The sequence below is a fragment of the Cornus florida genome, unplaced genomic scaffold (genome assembly GCF_030987335.1).
Source record: "Cornus florida cultivar Cherokee Brave unplaced genomic scaffold, ASM3098733v1 CherokeeBrave_3.0.0_Hap2_Chr01, whole genome shotgun sequence".
Lineage (NCBI taxonomy): Eukaryota > Viridiplantae > Streptophyta > Magnoliopsida > Cornales > Cornaceae > Cornus > Cornus florida.
Window position 1 is genome coordinate 42,455,764 of NW_026775571.1, and position 18,979 is coordinate 42,474,742.

The 18,979-nt window shown below is 37.3% G+C and overlaps 1 protein-coding gene across 1 annotated transcript in view; it reads right to left on the bottom strand.

Moving 5' to 3' along the window:
• Positions 1-14,253, bottom strand: part of LOC132271310 (uncharacterized) — a 32,254-nt gene extending 18,001 nt beyond the window's left edge. The window contains exons 1-3 of the mRNA XM_059772652.1: positions 14,136-14,253; positions 12,523-12,812; positions 9,962-10,623 (exon numbers count right to left, since the gene is read on the bottom strand). Of these exons, the coding sequence (XP_059628635.1) occupies positions 9,962-10,623; positions 12,523-12,812; positions 14,136-14,253 (1,070 nt within the window). The remainder of the gene's footprint in view (positions 1-9,961; positions 10,624-12,522; positions 12,813-14,135) is intronic.
• Positions 14,254-18,979: the final 4,726 nt, after the last annotated feature.

The following is an 18,979-nucleotide window of genomic DNA, read 5'->3' on the forward strand; positions in this document are numbered from 1 at the left end:
ATATCCATTCTAAAACTCAATTAGGTTATTGGAACAACAAAGTTGAACTCTAATTAAATAATGCTAATTTAATTACCAAGGTTCTAAAGCAACTTCAAATGGTCCACAATTAATATATACTAGTAAACAAGTCATGGCCAATACAAATATCAAGTTAAAATCTTAATTAAGCTAATGAGACCACAAAATAGATTTTAATTAATTCTTTTAATTAAAATCTCTTGATTTTCAAACTTAACCAAATGCTCTCAAATTAACCTATGTTGGAAAGCATGCCAAGAACTAATGTAATATCACATTACAAGTTTATTTCATTCAAGTTAAGACCATGTGAATTAAACTTTCACTAAAGTTAAATATAAATTAAAAATTGCAATTCTCATGCAATTAATCCCAATTTAATATATGTGAACAACTATACCTAAACTTAATTTTCTAGCATGCCACAATACAATTCCAAAAGGTTTCACCATGAGGATTAAATCTTAAACATGGAATTTAATTAAATAAAAGGTTTCAAAACCTAACCAAATATTATAAATCAAATATATGTGAAGCTATATGACATGTAAATCAAGAATATCAAGTCAGAATTCAAATAGAGTGAATAGTGCACTCGGGGCAAATTAATTAATAATTACTAATTTTCAAAACACCTCTAATTACTTTCAAATTCAACTATGTTGGAGAGCATGCTAAGGCCTAATTTAATATACTAACACATATTGATTTTAAGCTAGTTAAGGCCATATGATTTAATATTTTATTCAAGATAAATATTAAATAAAATCTTTAATACTTGTTCAAATTTCCTCAATTTTATATATGTCAATGACCATATTATAGAGCATTATATTACCATGCTACATGTTTAAAACAAGTCATAAGCAACCGGGAAAATCAAATCCAATACAAGAAAATTAAATAATAAAATCTCTAGATTTCATATTTAAGCATGCAATCAAGTTGTATAAGTATCAATAGCATGTTATATAACAAGAATTAAACCTATAACACCTCCTACCTCAATTTGAGATGAAAACCTCAAAGGCCCACCGAAAAAAAAGTGTTCTGAATCCGCCGAAACCGAAGGGTTTTGTCGGGGACAACACGATCTATATGAATCCCCAAGAAGGCCCATGAAAATCCAAACTTGGCCTCAAAACCAAACTCAAAACTTGGCCAAAAATGGTTTCTAATAAGGGGTAATGGTAGAGCACGACGAGGCGAACAACAAATGCTAAGGCCGAAGGATTTCTACCAAGGAAATCAAGTGGAGGAGAACAAAGAGTGAAGGCAGCCCCTTGGGCTCCCATGGCTGCCAGCCAAGACGAGGAAGAAGGTCTGAAAATCTGATTTTAAAAATTAGGGCAACCTATTTATAGAAATCTCAAAAAGTTCCCTTGAAAGGGCCTCGCTGAGTCCGGAAAAGTGGATTTTGAGCAAATGCGCTCAAACGGCAAAACTCCGTGAACAAAAAAGATTTAAAATAAGAAAATATGAACAACGGAAGAAACGGCATCAAAAATTGAGTCCCGAGCAGAAAGTTATGTCCCGAATAAGTTCGGCTGCAACCGAGTCCAGAAACTCTGAAACTGGAGAAAAACGACCAGAAGGAAATTCTATGAATTTACGAGTCAACAAAAAGTGAAAATGAATCCCGTACGAGGATCCAAGCTCCAAACGAGATATTTTGCAATAACTTTCGTTAATTGCACAATGGCCCCTACAAAAAGGGTTAACTACGAAACTGTCCCAGAATGAAAATATCTTCCAAAAGATATTTTCATAGATGCCCCTGACATAAAATATCTTCAAAAGATATTTACGAAAAACATCCCAAGAAAAGAAAATAATTCCGAAGAATTATGCATCCATGCCCCTTTGGACACCGGGAGCAACCAGAGTACTTTCTTGCAAAAGTAAAGATACGTATTTCAAGGAAACCACTCAAGATGAAGGCACGTGAAGTCAAAAACCAACTCCGAGTATGAGAAGTGAGGTTGTGCCAACAATATGACAAACGGGGAAAAGACATAATAGGGAAAAAGACGAAACAGGGAAAAGGACGAAAGGCGCATAGTGTCCGAAAAGTGAAAATGCGAAAATGACTCGGTCCTGAAAGGAAGTTGTCAATTCACATAAAAGACTCTCAGAAACCAACTCCGAGCACTCGAGATGACACTAAGCGACACGAAACAGAGCTCAGAAAAGAAAATTAAACGAAAAAAATTCATTCGTAAAATTTCAGGAAAAATGAAAGGAAGGCAAATGACCGGGTCGTTACACATAGACATATGGTTAGAAATAGATAATCAATTAAAAGCATTAACCCATACACATCAAATAAAAACTACAAGATATATATATAAATCCAAGATTAAAACATTTATTACAAGCAAATCCCCAAAAATATACAAAACACTAGGTCTATGAAGCAAACTTAGGGGCTACTCTAGCCCCAAGTAGATGTCTAGCCACTCATTGAAGTAGTCATCCAACCCTCAAGGGCTATCTCCATGGTAAGAATGACTTCCTTCTTGATGGAAACCCTAGAAAAATGGAAGAACTCCCAAAGATGTGTTAAAGCTCTCTAGTCTCTAACCTCCTCTCCAAGATATGAGATATGATATGTGTAATGAAGATATAAAGATAATTGGATATGAATGGATCAAAATCCTTATATAGGAGGCTCAAGTGTCACACCCAATGGTCTGGATTCGTGCACTAGGGTCCTTGCAATGATTGCACCATGAGCCAACTTTTAATGAGCTGGAATTTATTTTATTTTGGACTTAAGGAGGTTTGATCAATCGAACATTGGTGAGATCCATCGAATGCTGCAGAGATCGATCATCTTTGGTGACGCCTTTTTGAATAAAGACAAATCTCTGAGATATTTTGGGATATTTTAGGAAAGAAACAAAAGTGGTAGGTGGGGTGGTAGGTGTGGATAAGATCGAATAATTTCGATCGATCTAAGAAATGTTGGATCGATCGAAAATGGTGAGATCTTTTGGATAAGGACAATTGCTTGGATCCATCTTGATGAGGCCAGATCGATGCTGCTCTAATCAATCGAAGGAATATTGAGATCGATCGAACTTACTGTTTTTCCATACTTTGCTTCCACTTTGCTCATTTCTTCCATTTAGCTTGAGATTGCTTCTTTTAAGCTCTTATTTGGTTGAATTAACTTATTTTTGGGATAAGTACCTAAAAGGGGCAATAACATGAGATTAGTCTAAGATGAGAAAATAAGATAGATAAAGATCCTAGAATACCTAAGCTTAAGGGGTTTAATTGCGCACTTTTCAGCGCTCATCACATCCCCAAACTTAAATATTGCTAGTCCCTAGTAATGAACTATAAAGTAAAGGAATGAAATGAACAACTATACAACTATGAACTAGAAAGTAATAAATAGATAACGCCACTTTCATAGGGAACACGATTGCATTTAGCATATGCAACAAGCCTTTTAAACCCCTAGGTTACCCCTAGTGGACGAGTGAAGTCTCGTGAGGGTTTCCAAAAATGATACCCACAATGTGATACCCCCTAATTTCTAAACACGAGTTGATCAAGTCCGTGCACAAAATTAAGAAATATCAAAACAATTAAAGTATTTACACAAGCACAAAATACAAAGATAAATAATAAAGAATAAATAAACCGCTGAAGAAAACTATTAACTAAAAGTTTCATTAATAATTCTCCAAAAATTACAACTCAGGAATCCTGTAACTCAAGGACCCCTTAACAAAAGTCCACTATCCAGAAGTTCATTATTAAATACTAACCTTAAATGAAAAATATAATAATATCCTACTTTTAAATAAACCGAAAAAATGGATAAGTCCTCCAGCTGCGAATCCTCAACCTTGAGACTTGAACTTTTAATAACCTGAAAAATAAGTCGTGGGTTAAACCCTACGAGCAAGTTCTCTCTACCAGACCTCTGAAAACCAATAAATAGATCATCTCTGATCAAAAGCAAACCTAATAAAGTTTTAACCTTAATATACCATGATATACATATATATATAACTAATTATATACAATATAACAATAACATCTATAGCTAGGTGCATTAATTCCAAAACCATTATCAATGATTAAATAATAATCATATCTAGTCCAATCCACAATTTCTTTTTAAAGAAACTCCCCTAACCTTAATTCCATCCTACACGGCAATTTAATAATTTAAATAATAAAATATAATTAAAAGAATATTATATTTAATTCCAAAACCAATAATGATTTTAAATATTTAAATTACACAGCCAATATCTAGGCTTTGACAAATCATCCATGTCACCACCAATATTATTTTATTAATATGTATAAAATAATACACTTACCTGTAAGTACTAGACTATTCTAATTTAAGAATATCTAACCCTAATCCAACTGGTACACACAATAACCATATATGCAATTTAAACCTTTAACACCCATAGCCATTAAGTTATGCTTTGGCAAATTAACCAGGCCATTATAAATATATTTATTTATATATTGGCAACTCAACCATTTCTCCTTAAGTATATATATTTATACTTTGGCAATTCAACCATACCTCCATAAGTATATTTATTTATACATTAGCAATTTAACCATGCCTCCACAAATATATATTTTATGCCTTTAAACTAGCAACTCATCCATGCTTCCTATGTATGTATTTTATTCGTACAAATACTTAGGCAATATATTTACGCCTATGGCAATTCATTCATGCCTACAATTCAACTATGTACCAATTTTAGACTCAACGATAGCTAACTCATACACAGACATCTCACGCAAATTATAAGCATGTCACTTTATTTAATAACCAGTCTGACCGGGTCCTTTACAAGGGTCGCGATACCAAGTCAAGCTTGAAGAGTTGTGTGTGTTTAGGAGGTGGCCAAGTTTACATTTATAAAAAGCCACTACTACCTTTCTCTATATAAAATATAGATAGGGCGAGTAGGGATCGTCCCAAGGGATTTAATGGTGTATCGAATTGTGAACTATGGTAATTAGGGTTAGTAGGTCGAGTGATCACACAATTGGTTGGTTGGTTGATTATACTAAATGAGCTAAATTATAATAAAGCAATGCAATAAGATAAAAAGTAAGTAAGAAGGAAAGGTCTTGGGGTGTAGAGATCACCACCAAACAATACTATTCCAAACCATAATCAAGTGACTAATGAGGGAAATGAATGTGTTGCAACAATGTTGTGTGTGTAAAAGACATTCAATTGGTAAGGGTGACTCAACAAGTGCAAATTGTCTCAATCAACATGTGTGAGGCCACAATACATCTATTGGTAGAGGAATATATTGTCTAAACATCATGTGAAGATAACAAAATAACAATTCAAGTCATTGAACCTTTCATTAAGCTCATAGTCCAAGCAATCCATAAGGATGACTTAGTTAAACATGCATTATCTAATCATCATGTGAGAGGTACAAAATATCTATTGGGAGAGGAATAAATTGTCTAAACACATGTGAAAGATACAACATATCATAACTAATCATTAACCCTTCATTAAGCTCAAAATTCCTTTACATCACAAAATTAGAGCATATGCTTCTTGCATTCAAAAGCATGGAACATCAAAGAACAAGCATGAATTGTTTCCCCAACTAACACTACACTACTTAAAAGAGAAACACAATCCATCAAGGAATAAGTATGAACCATCTAGAGACATAACAAGAGCATTACATTAAAAACTTCATATTTTGGCAATCTCAAGATTAAAGGCATTAATACACATAGACATGCATCAATAACATTAAATCTAGAGGTGAGCACCTACTCTAGCATACATAGACATATAGATAGAGAAAATGATCAATTAGAAGTATCAATCCATAGAACTTAATGAATAATCAAGATCTTCATAAGTTCAAGAATCAAAATATGCATTACAACACACATCCCTCAAAATTACACAAGATTGGGTAAAGAAAGCATGCTTGGGGCTAACTCTAGCCCCAAGAAGATGTCTAGCCACTCATGGTAGTGATGATCCAACCCTCAAGGGCTAACTCCATGGCTGCTCCTTGTAGATGAAGATCTCCTCCAATGGTTGCTCTAGCTTCCTCCCTTCTTTCTCTCCAAGAATAGCCTCCAAGATGATTTTCAATGTGTGACAAGAGACTCTAGGCTCTCCACCAAAAAGTGTATCATATTCCTTATATAGGTAGGTCAAATACACCCTATGATGAGCTGTGTTCGTGCAAGGCATATTCTCCAATGATTGGGTGAAGGACGGAATAAATGAGCTGGACTTTAACTTTTTCTCGCTGGAGGAAGTTCGATCGATCGAACCTTAACTTGGATCGATCGAAGATGGGTTCGATCGATCGAACTGCATCTTGGATCGATCGAAGTGGTCTGACTCCTCCGGATAAGAACAAGGCTGAGATATTTCGAAGATATTTATGGGGAAAAGGACAAAAGTGGTTGGTAGGCGTACAGCTGTGGATAAGATCAATCATTTGAATAGGACAAAATAGGGTTCGATCGATCGAAGGTGATGTTGGATCGATCGAACTTGGAATTTCAGCAAAGGCCAAGGTTGGATCTATCGAGAATTACTGTGATCGATCATAGATGTTCGATCGATCGAACTCTAAGTTGGATCGATCGAACTTTTCAGCTGCACAACTTTGATTCCTTTTTGCTCCTTGCTTTCTCCACTTTGCTCCCTCCTTTGGTTTATCTCAGGATTGTTTCAATTAAGCTCTTATTTGGCTGAGTTAGCTCAATTTTGGGATTAGTGCCTGAAAATATAAATAACACGTAATAAGTCTAAAACGGCAAAGTAAGATAGATAAAGGTACTAGAATGCTTAAGCTTAATGGGTTTAAATGCGCACTTTTCAGTGCTCATCACACCCCCAAACTTAAATATTGCTAGTCCCTAGCAATGAACTAAGAAGTAAAGGAATGAAATGAACAACTAAACAAGTATAAACGGAAAGCAAGTAAAATGATAGCGCCACTTTCGTAGGGAACACGATTGCATTTAGCATATGCAACAAGCCTTTCAAACCCCTAGGTTACCCCTAGTGGACGAGTAAAGTCTCGTGAGGGTTTCCAGAAATGGTACCCACAAACATTAAGCTCATTCTTTCAAAAAAGGCACCAATATTGCAAACAAGCATTGAGAGAAAACTACCTTGAGTATGCAATTTTTCAACCGTTTCTAAGCAATCTCCCAAAATTTCAATATCAAGTAAGCAAGCATGGTCCTCCACACATCAAGAAAATGATCATGAAAATCAAAACAAGTCTAGAATCCATGTGAGGGTCCGGCATCAAGTGTGTTGCTATCTTAGCTAACTAGAGAAGTAATCATATCCTTACCCTCAAACTAGCACACAAATCTAGTACCGATCATCAAGATAAGAGAGTGGACCTTTTATTAAAGCTTTATTGTTCCAGGTGCGCTTATTCTTTTCACTCTATTTCTTTCTTTTTTTTTTCTTTTTTTTTTCAATTTTTTTTTATTGAGGATCAAAGATGGAAGTATTGTGCAATGTGTTGATCTCTTAAGCTTTAGAAGATTCATGTAGCGAGCTTTAGGTCAATGACTCCCAAACCAGATGGCTTTAGGGCATTAGGTGTTAAGACACCCCTACGGACTTACAAACTCAAATCAACTAGGCTACAAATCAAGACGACAACCATCTAATCATTTCCCACTTCTCACCTTTTGGGAGAAGTCCTCACTTTTATTGCTTTTTGCAACTTCTTCTTCTTTTTTTTTTTTTTTTTTTTTTCAATTCAATTATTAACCTAAAGTTTGGGCCCTCCACCTTTCGGCGCGAGAAGTTCACTGCTTAATGAGGCAAGAATCCCGGCTACTCAATGAAAAGGGGTTGTTATCCACCTTTATCAAGAATGAAAGCTTTCAATGCACTATTAGCCCAATTGGGATATAACCAATTCAATAATCAACAAAGCATGTACCCCACAATTGAATGCTAGCGTGCGTCGGTGCTAGTGTAGAATCCTATATTGAATCTCAAAACAATCACAAAATCAGGATGATGTGGACCACAAATGCAAGCAAGATATCAATCTTTTGAAAAATTTACTCCTAAATGGCATCCTCAAGGCATACAAGGAGTATTGGACTCTCAAGTCAAGCAATTTTTAAATTTTAAGCAATATAGTCCTCAAAAGATCAAAATCATAGCTAGAAATGGACCAAGTATAGAAATATCCCTCAAATACACAAGACATGCTCAAAATTTGAATTTTAAAGTAACACTGAAACATACACCAATACCCCCAAACTTAAAGTGCACATTGTCCTCAATGTGTGAAGAGAACAAAGGAAAGAGTATACCAGTGCTTTAGACATAAATGATCGAGATAGAAGTATCCAAAGCAGGTGGCATGGCCCCCCCAAACTTGGGATAAACTGTGGCCCTAAAAAGTTTGCACTCGGATAAACTAATTAGATAACAAGATAGGATAATCAGTGCACAGTGGACATGCAAGTGTAAGATGGGATAAATAGAGAATAGAGAGAGAGGTGTAAGAGTGGTCGTGAAAAATTAGGCAGCACTCTCTCACTGAAGTCACTGTGGTGTACCAGATGGAGTCAAATATACAAATATGAGATACTAAGAGACATCCATAATCAAGAAGCAATATATAGAGAATATAAAGTGCAGGTACATCAATAAAATAATAAAGCCGACAGACCGGCCACAAAATATAATACAGTAACAGTGACAGTATAATACAGATCCAGAATAAAAGAAATGAAAGCATAGAACAACTGGAAGTAGAATCTCAGGAGGCCCGATCGTGAAGATCTGCAGTGGCTGGAGGTGCCGGCTGTGAGTTCGATCGATCGAAGATGGAGTTCGATCGATCGAACTTAGGTCTCCACTCTTAATGAAATTTTTTTTTTTTTTTTTTTTTTTAGATGAGATGCAAATTTCGATCGATCGAAGAAAGATTTCGATCGATCGAAGAGGATAAAGAATGTACAAGTTTAAGGGTTCAAGAGTTGATATGTGCTGGAACCTTGGATCGATCGAACTTGGAATTCGATCGATCGAACATGAAAAATTTTGAAAAGTCCCGAGAGCATGCATTTTGGAGTGTGGATGTAGGTCCAAAATTTTTCTAAGTGTTGGGACTGATGATCGATCGAACCACATGTTGGATCGATCGAAAGGTAGTTCGATCGATCGAAATGGTTTACGATCGATCGAACTTTTGAGAATTTGGAGATCCCGAGAGCATGCATTTTGGAATTTGGATGTAGGTCCAAAATTTTTCTAAGTGTTGGGACTCATGATCGATTGAACCACATGTTGGATCGATCGAAAGGTAGTTCGATCGATCGAAATGGTTTACGATCGATCGAACTTTTGAGAATTTGGAGATCCCAAGAGCATGCATTTTGGAATTTGGATGCAGGTCCAAAATTTTTCTTGGAATTTGGATGCAGGTCCAAAATTTTTCTAAGTGTTGGGTGCAAAATGAGAGCTGGATCGATCGAGTCCATAGTTGGATCGATCGAACCAAAGTTCGATCGATCGAACCAAGACTTGGATCGATCGAAATTATGCCTAAATGCTCAAAATGACTTGAATGCTCATGCAATCCCTTACTCAGTTCCTTCCAATTTATATGAACCACAAAAACAGTATCTAGACTTCACAAGAATCAAAATGTAAGATAGAAATGAGGGAGGAATAGGGTTTTGACATCCTACGAATTTCGGTGCTAGTCTTTAACGTCTCTAGCAAGACCTAGGGTTCTTTTAACCCGGATCAAAGATCTTGCAATGCATCCCCTCCTTTTTGGGATGAGAGATGTTTTGAGTTCCACTCAACAAATGGTTCTTGGAAGAACTTGTTGGATTTAACTCAAAAGATGTTTTTAAATTCTTATCAAAATCTTCATCAATATGTTCATACACCGGGTCAATAAGATTTGCAGCCTCTAAATGTCTTTGAAAGACTTGGCCCTCTATGTATGGTTTCAATCTTTGCCCATTCACCTTGAAGATGTTCCCCTTCTTCAAGTCTTGTATCTCTACCGCTCCATGCGGTGCAACCGAGATAATTTCATAGGGACCTTCCCACTTGGTTCTCAATTTGCCGGGAAAGAGTTTTAACCTAGAGTTGAAAAGCCAAGCTTTTTGACCGGGTTCTAAGGACTTCTTCACAATATGCTTATCATGGAAGGCTTTGGTTCTTTCTTTGTAGAGCTTGGCATTATCATAAGCATTGTGCCTTAGCTCTTCCAATTCACTCAATTGAAGTAACCTATTCTCTCCGGCTTTGGCTAGGTCAAAATTGAGCTTTTTAACTGCCCAAAAGGCTTTGTGTTCTAGCTCAACTGGAAGATGGCAAGGCTTCCCATAAACAATTCTATAAGGGGACATGCCAATGGGAGTCTTATATGCCGTACGATAAGCCCACAAAGCATCATTTAGCTTTCTTGACCAATCTTTCCGGGTGGGGTTAACCGTTTTCTCAAGGATATGCTTAATTTCCCGGTTAGACACTTCAACTTGTCCACTTGTTTGAGGATGGTAGGGAGTGGCTACTTTGTGAGTGACGGAGTACTTAAGAAATAATTGCCTCAAGAAATGATTGCAAAAATGCTTTCCTCCATCACTTATCATAGCCCTTGGTATACCAAAACGAGCAAAGATATTGGATTTAATGAATTGAATGACCACGGAGTGATCATTTGTTTTGGTAGCACAAGCCTCAACCCACTTAGAAACATAATCAACGGCAAGAAGAATGTATTGATAACCATATGACATTGGAAATGGACCCATGAAATCAATGCCCCAAATATCAAAAATTTCAACAACCAATATATTGGTTAATGGCATCATATCTCTTTTAGACATTGTTCCCATCTTTTGACACCTCTCACACGACTTGCAAAAGTTGTAGGCATCTCTATGAATAGTGGGCCAAAAGAGCCCACTTTGAAGAACCTTTAGGGCGGTCTTCTTTGCACTAAAATGCCCACCACATGCAAGTGTGTGGCAAAACACTAGAACACTTGGGATTTCACTCTCCGGAATGCATCTTCTCACAATTTGATCGGGACAATAACGGTATAAAACAGGGTCTTCCCAATAGTAATTCCGGATGTTGGCAAAGAAACGATTTTTGTCGTTCTTTGACCAAGAGGTTAGAAGCTTGCCTATTGCCAAATAATTCACAATATCAACGAACCAAGGCATTATTCCATTTGAGACTTGAAAAAGTTGTTCATCCGGGAAGGAATCATGAATTGGAGGACTAGGGAAAGGCTCTATTTGTAATCTGGAAAAATGATCAGCAACCACATTTTCGGTGCCCTTTTTGTCCTTGATTTCAAAATCGAATTCCTGGAGGAGTAAAATCCATCTAATCAATCTAGGTTTTGTTTCCCTTTTTGTTAAAAGATGTCTCAATGCAGCATGATCAGAGTAAACAATAACCTTAGATCCTAGCAAATAAGAGCGGAACTTATCAAGAGCATATACTATAGCAAGTAATTCCTTCTTGGTAGTGGAGTAATTCAATTGAGCTCCTGAGAAGGTTTTGCTTGCATAGTATATGGCACAAGGGAGCTTACCTACTCGTTGGCCCAAAACTGCCCCCATGGCATAGTCAGAAACATCACACATAATTTCAAAGGGCAAAGACCAATTAGGAGGTTGCATGATAGGAGCATATGACAATGAAGTGCGCAATTTATGAAAGGCGTCTAGGCATGCTTGATCAAAGACGAAAGGAGTATCCTTGGCAAGAAGATTGCACAAAGGTCTAGCGATTTTGCTAAAGTCCTTGATGAAGCGGCGATAGAAGCCGGCATAACCTAGAAAAGAGCGAACTTCCCTCACCGTTGAAGGTGGGGGTAGTTCAGAGATGAGTTCAACTTTCGCCTTATCTACCTCAATTCCTCTTCTAGATATGACGTGACCCAAAACAATTCCCTCTTGAACCATGAAATAGCTCTTTTCCCAACTAAGAACAAGGTTTGTTTCACGGCATCTTTTAAGCACTAAGTCCAAATTTTTGAGGCAAGCATCAAAGGAAGACCCAAAAATAGAAAAATCATCCATGAAGACCTCAAGATACTCTTCCACCATATCCAAAAAGATAGACATCATACACCTTTGGAATGTAGCAGGAGCATTGCACAAACCAAAAGGCATCCGTCTATAAGCAAATGTGCCAAATGGACATGTAAAGGTGGTTTTCTCTTGGTCTAATGGGTCAAGGGCCACTTGGTTGTAACCGGAATATCCATCTAGAAAGCAATAGTATTGTTCCCCCGCCAATCTCTCTAAGATTTGATCAATGAAGGGTAAAGGGAAATGATCCTTTCTAGTGGCGGCATTTAATTTTCAGTAATCAATGCACACACGCCATGAGTTGGCGGTGCGCTTAGAGATTTCCTCACCTTTAGCATTTTCAACCACGGTAATTCCCGACTTTTTGGGAACTACTTGTGTAGGACTCACCCATTTGCTATCGGAGATTGGGTAGATGATTCCGGCATCCAAAAGTTTCACTACTTCTTTCTTAACTACCTCTTTCATGTTAGGATTCAATCTCCTTTGGGCATCCCTAAAGGGTTCTGTATCCTCTTCCATGAGTATACGATGCATACAAATGGAAGGATTAATTCCCTTAAGGTCCGCCACACTCCACCCTATAGCTTCTTTGTTTTCTTTAAGTACATTAAGTAGAGCATTTTCTTGGTCCTTATCTAGGCTTGAAGAGATGATAACCAGAAGAGTGTCGCGAGGACCTAGAAATGCATACTTAAGATTAGAAGGCAAAGTTTTTAGTTCAAGAGTTGGTGGAGATACCAAAGATGGAACCGGAGGAGTACTAGAAAGTGAAGGAAGAGGCTCAATTGGAGTTTTCCATGGTGGACAATTCAAACTTGCTACGGATTCTATTATATTGCTTACTTCATTGATTGAATTTTCATTATCAAACCCACAACTCTCATACATTTCAAGAAGACATGAGGCAAGAGGATCATCGGATAAAAGAGATGAGAGATCATCCTCAAGCGGTTGTTTCATGATCATTGTGGGAATTGATTCCTCAAGAACCTCATCTAACACATCAATAACATAACACTCATCTTCATCTATGGGATGTCAACTTGCATTGAAAACATTGAGTTTGACCATCATGTTGCCAAAAGAAAGATCCATGATTCTGGACCTACAATTGATAGTGGCATTGGCGGTGGCAAGGAATGGTCTTCCCAAGATGATTGGGATTTGAGTAGTGGAATTAGCAACCGGTTCAGTGTCTAACACTACAAAATCAACCGGAAAGTAGAATTTATCTACTTTAACAAGGATGTCCTCAACCATACCCCTAGGTGTTTTGACCGATCTATCGGCCATTTGAAGAACCACCGAGGTTGGTTTTAACTCATTCAACCCCAATTGGACATACACAGAATAAGGAATCAGGTTAACACTTGAACCTAAGTCAAGAAGAGCTCTTCGGATCTCGTGATTTCCAATTACACATGAAATGGTTAGAGCACCGGGGTCTTTGCATTTGAGTGGAGTATTTTGTTGAAGAATGGAGCTCACTTGCTCCGTGATGAACACTTTCTTAGGACCTTGTCCTTTGTTCCTCCTCTTTTGTGTGCAAAGATCTTTTAAGAATTTGGCATAAGGCGGAATTTGCTTAATTGCATCTAAGAGGGGAAGATTTATGTTCACTTGCTTAAAAACATCCATCATGTCAAGTATTTTCCCATCTTGCCTCTCTTGAGGTGAGGTTTCTCTCAAAGCATAAGGGAAATGAGCTTTTGGCTCATGACATTTTGGCACTTGAGAAGATGATGAAGATTGAGTATTCCGATTTGGAACATTCTCATCCAAAGAGATAGGTATGGAATTGGAATTTTGATGAGTGACAACATTTGGTTGCACCGATTCACTATCCTCCTTTGGCAACTCAACCTTATTGTCAACTTGCTTTCCACTTCTCAAAGTAGTGATTGCTTGTGTTTGAACTTGTGAGGCATTCTCCGACGTAGAGTTTGCCTCCACACAAAATTGAGCTTTTGGGTTCCTCTCGGGTTGACTAGGTAACTTACCCACTTCCCTTGCATTCAATGCATTAGCTATGATCCCGATTTGGGACTCTAGCTTTGATATAGATTGAGAGTGTGAATGCAACAAATTTGTGTTCTTCTCTAGGCTATCCAAAGCCATTAAAACCTTATCTTCAAATGTAGAATCATTATGAAGTGCATGAGGAGAATGATGCTCCGTTTGGAATTCATACAATTGAGGATGTGAAGAATTATTCATTCTTTGATGATATGAAGGAGAATGTACTTGTTTTGAAAATTCTGAGCTTGAAAAGAATTTGGATGTTCATTCCACCTTGGAACATAAACATTGAAATAGGGATGAGCAAATGTAGCATTGACTTGTTCATAGTATTCATTATAAGCATGTCCGTGGGGACAATCAAAAGTAGTGTGCAAAACACTTGAACATGTCATACAAGGCTCATTCATTTGAGAGGTATGATGATGAGGATAGGAATTGTTAGCCGGTTTTTGATTTAACAAGAATTGGTCAAACTTTTGAGAAAGAGTTTTAATCTCGGCTACAATTCCCATTGAACTCTCTATTTGACAAACTTGAGAATTTTTCTTCTTCTCTTTTCGTTCATTGTCAATTTGAGAAGTATAAAATTTTTGTAAAGAGTTTTCGCTCATCTTCTCAAAGAGTTGCCAAATGTCATCCTCATGTTTCCCAAAATATGATCCTCCACATGATGTATCAACAATATCTTTATGAATGTCGGATAGGCTCTCATAGAAGGATTGAACCACTTGCCATTTTGGAATGCCATGATGTGGGCATTTCCCTAGCAAGTCATTCAATCTTTCCCAAGCCTCATGTAATAACTCCCCTTCTTTTTGAGAAAAAGTTCTAATTGAAGTACGCATAGCATTGGTCAAGCTCATGGGATAAAACTTTTTTAAAAATTCATTTTGCATTTGCATCCAAGAAGTTATAGAATTTGCTTCCAAAGTATTGAACCAATGCTTTGCCTTGCTTTTGAGGGTGAAAGGGAAAAGGAGTAGTCTAATCACTTCCTCCGGGACATTCATGTATCTAATGGTGGAACATATTTCAAAGAATTCATTTAGATGCTTATAAGGCTCCTCATCATTTAGACCATAGAAAAGTGGACACAATTGAATAGTTTCGGGCTTGATTTCATATTGATTTGTCTCGAAATTAGGCAACATGATACAAGAAGGTGCATGGTATGCATGGAGATCATAATAGTCACGAAGTACCATTGGAGGCATTGGAGCTTGAGCTCCGAGACCGTATTGATCGGGAGGGAGGTTTTGCATGAAATGTGGGTCTAGGTGGCCAAGATTACCCTCTAGGTTTTCCATGTGAATGCCTAGAGTGAATGATCAAGTAAAGACTACAAATCACAACAAAGCAATCAAACAAACACTTCTCCTCCACAACAAGTCAAATATCATCAACTTCCTCCATATACAATAATTCCCATACTCCCATGCTTTCAATGATATGCAATGCCACCACGTGGGCCCCCGATTTAACTAAGGAGATTGGGTAAGAAGGTCTCACAATAGTCCTTTAGCACTTCAACTCCAAATTTAAAAGCTTAGCTTAGCAACTCTTCATTTTAAGCATTTTTCCTTTGCTTTGCTTTGCTCCTTAGCTTGGAATTACTTTGCTAGCTCCTTGCTCAATGCACCTTGTTAATGAAGAACAAACTTAATAAGTAATCAAAAACAGAAAATAAAAAGAAAGTAAAGACAAGATCAAAAGAGTACTAATCCTAATTGAATTTCACAATTCGACGTTGCCAATTTAAAATCCCCGGCAACGGCGCCAAAAACTGACCGGGTCCTTTACAAGGGTCGCGATACCAAGTCAAGCTTGAAGAGTTGTGTGTGTTTAGGAGGTGGCCAAGTTTTACATTTATAAAAAGCCACTACTACCTTTCTCTATATAAAATATAGATAGGGCGAGTAGGGATCGTCCCAAGGGATTTGATGGTGTATCGAATTGTGAACTATGGTAATTAGGGTTAGTAGGTCGAGTGATCACACAATTGGTTGGTTGGTTGATTATACTAAATGAGCTAAACTATAATAAAGCAATGCAATAAGATAAAAAGTAAGTAAGAAGGAAAGGTCTTGGGGTGTAGAGATCACCACCAAACAATACTATTCCAAACCATAATCAAGTGACTAATGAGGGAAATGAATGTGTTGCAACAATGTTGTGTGTGTAAAAGACATTCAATTGGTAAGGGTGACTCAACAAGTGCAAATTGTCTCAATCAACATGTGTGAGGCCACAATACATCTATTGGTAGAGGAATATATTGTCTAAACATCATGTGAAGATAACAAAATAACAATTCAAGTCATTGAACCTTTCATTAAGCTCATAGTCCAAGCAATCCATAAGGATGACTTAGTTAAACATGCATTATCTAATCATCATGTGAGAGGTACAAAATATCTATTGGGAGAGGAATAAATTGTCTAAACACATGTGAAAGATACAACATATCATAACTAATCATTAACCCTTCATTAAGCTCAAAATTCCTTTACATCACAAAATTAGAGCATATGCTTCTTGCATTCAAAAGCATGGAACATCAAAGAACAAGCATGAATTGTTTCCCCAACTAACACTACATTACTTAAAAGAGAAACACAATCCATCAAGGAATAAGTATGAACCATCTAGAGACATAACAAGAGCATTACATTAAGAACTTCATATTTTGGCAATCTCAAGATTAAAGGCATTAATACACATAGACATGCATCAATAACATTAAATCTAGAGGTGAGCATCTACTCTAGCATACATAGACATATAGATAGAGAAAATGATCAATTAGAAGCATCAATCCATAGAACTCAATGAATAATCAAGATCTTCATAAGTTCAAGAATCAAAATATGCATTACAACACACATCCCTCAAAATTACACAAGATTGGGTAAAGAAAGCATGCTTGGGGCTAACTCTAGCCCCAAGAAGATGTCTAGCCACTCATGGTAGTGATGATCCAACCCTCAAGGGCTAACTCCATGGCTGCTCCTTGTAGATGAAGATCTCCTCCAATGGTTGCTCTAGCTTCCTCCCTTCTTCCTCTCCAAGAATAGCCTCCAAGATGATTTTCAATGTGTGACAAGAGACTCTAGGCTCTCCACCAAAAAGTGTATCATATTCCTTATATAGGTAGGTCAAATACACCCTATGATGAGCTGTGGTCGTGCAAGGCATATTCTCCAATGATTGGGTGAAGGACGGAATAAATGAGCTGGACTTTAACTTTTTCTCGCTGGAGGAAGTTCGATCGATAGAACCTTAACTTGGATCGATCGAAGATGGGTTCGATCGATCGAACTGCATCTTGGATCGATCGAAGTGGTCTGACTCCTCCAGATAAGAACAAGGCTGAGATATTTCGAAGATATTTATGGGGAAAAGGACAAAAGTGGTTGGTAGGCGTACAGCTGTGGATAAGATCAATCATTTGAATAGGACAAAATAGGGTTCGATCGATCGAAGGTGATGTTGGATCGATCGAACTTGGAATTTCAGCAAAAGCCAAGGTTGGATCTATCGAGAAGTACTGTGATCGATCATAGATGTTCGATCGATCGAACTCTAAGTTGGATCGATCGAACTTTTCAGCTGCACAACTTTGATTCCTTTTTGCTCCTTGCTTTCTCCACTTTGCTCCCTCATTTGGTTTATCTCAGGATTGCTTCAATTAAGCTCTTATTTGGCTGAGTTAGCTCAATTTTGGGATTAGTGCCTGAAAATATAAATAACACGTAATAAGTCTAAAACGGCAAAGTAAGATAGATAAAGGTACTAGAATGCTTAAGCTTAACGGGTTTAAATGCGCACTTTTCAGTGCTCATCACAGTCTATTATGATTAAATCAACCATGCTATATACCAAACAAGAATAATGATAATAATAATACTCTTAAATGCTATATACAAATACACATATATTATGTATAACACCTTCCTTAATAATACTTAATTATGTAAATCATAAATATATATACATATCAATAAATATGTATATATACAAACTTCCTAAATTAATTAAACCATATACACATATATAAATAATTATATATATGTATGTATATATTTATTTCCTTCCGTCATGTAATATTAATTAATCATATATACGCACATTAAATACCGTAGTGATACTCTATTTCTCTCATAACACTAAGAGTATCTCCTTTAGTGGTCGGTTTAAACCCTAACAAGCTTAAAATCAAATTTGGGAATTCACTGAACCCCACAGGACCTTACCGGGACCCCAAACATCTCTCCACGCACCACCACGCGCCGCCAAAAGTTCCCAAACATTCCTCACACGCTTCCACGCGCCACTACATGCTACCAGGTGGCCTCACGCGCAGCCAAACGCTGCACACGCGCTGCCACGCGCCTGTACTTCTTTCTGGCTGATGTGGCTTCTCCTGGTTGGCTGGAACTTTGCTTTCTGGTGAGCCACATTACACCGGATTTCTTTTGTATTTACTGGACCACATCTATGGTCCATATCGGTTGTGCACCTATTCTCCATAGACCTCCACCACAGCAAATCAATCCACTTAGATTAACTTAATCTAATGGCCCAGATCAACGTGCACACTAACTCCCCATGCACACGACCACATTGGATCATCCGCATATTATCAGGACCATCCCATGGTTCTGATTTGAGGTGCAGCAAAGTTCTATGCACCGCATCTCACCGAATCCCTAGTCCTATTTGATGCGCCAATTCACCCTCCAGCATATATGTAAATAGCATCTATATATATATATACATATATACATATATATTTACACATATATAATTCTAAAACTTCCAA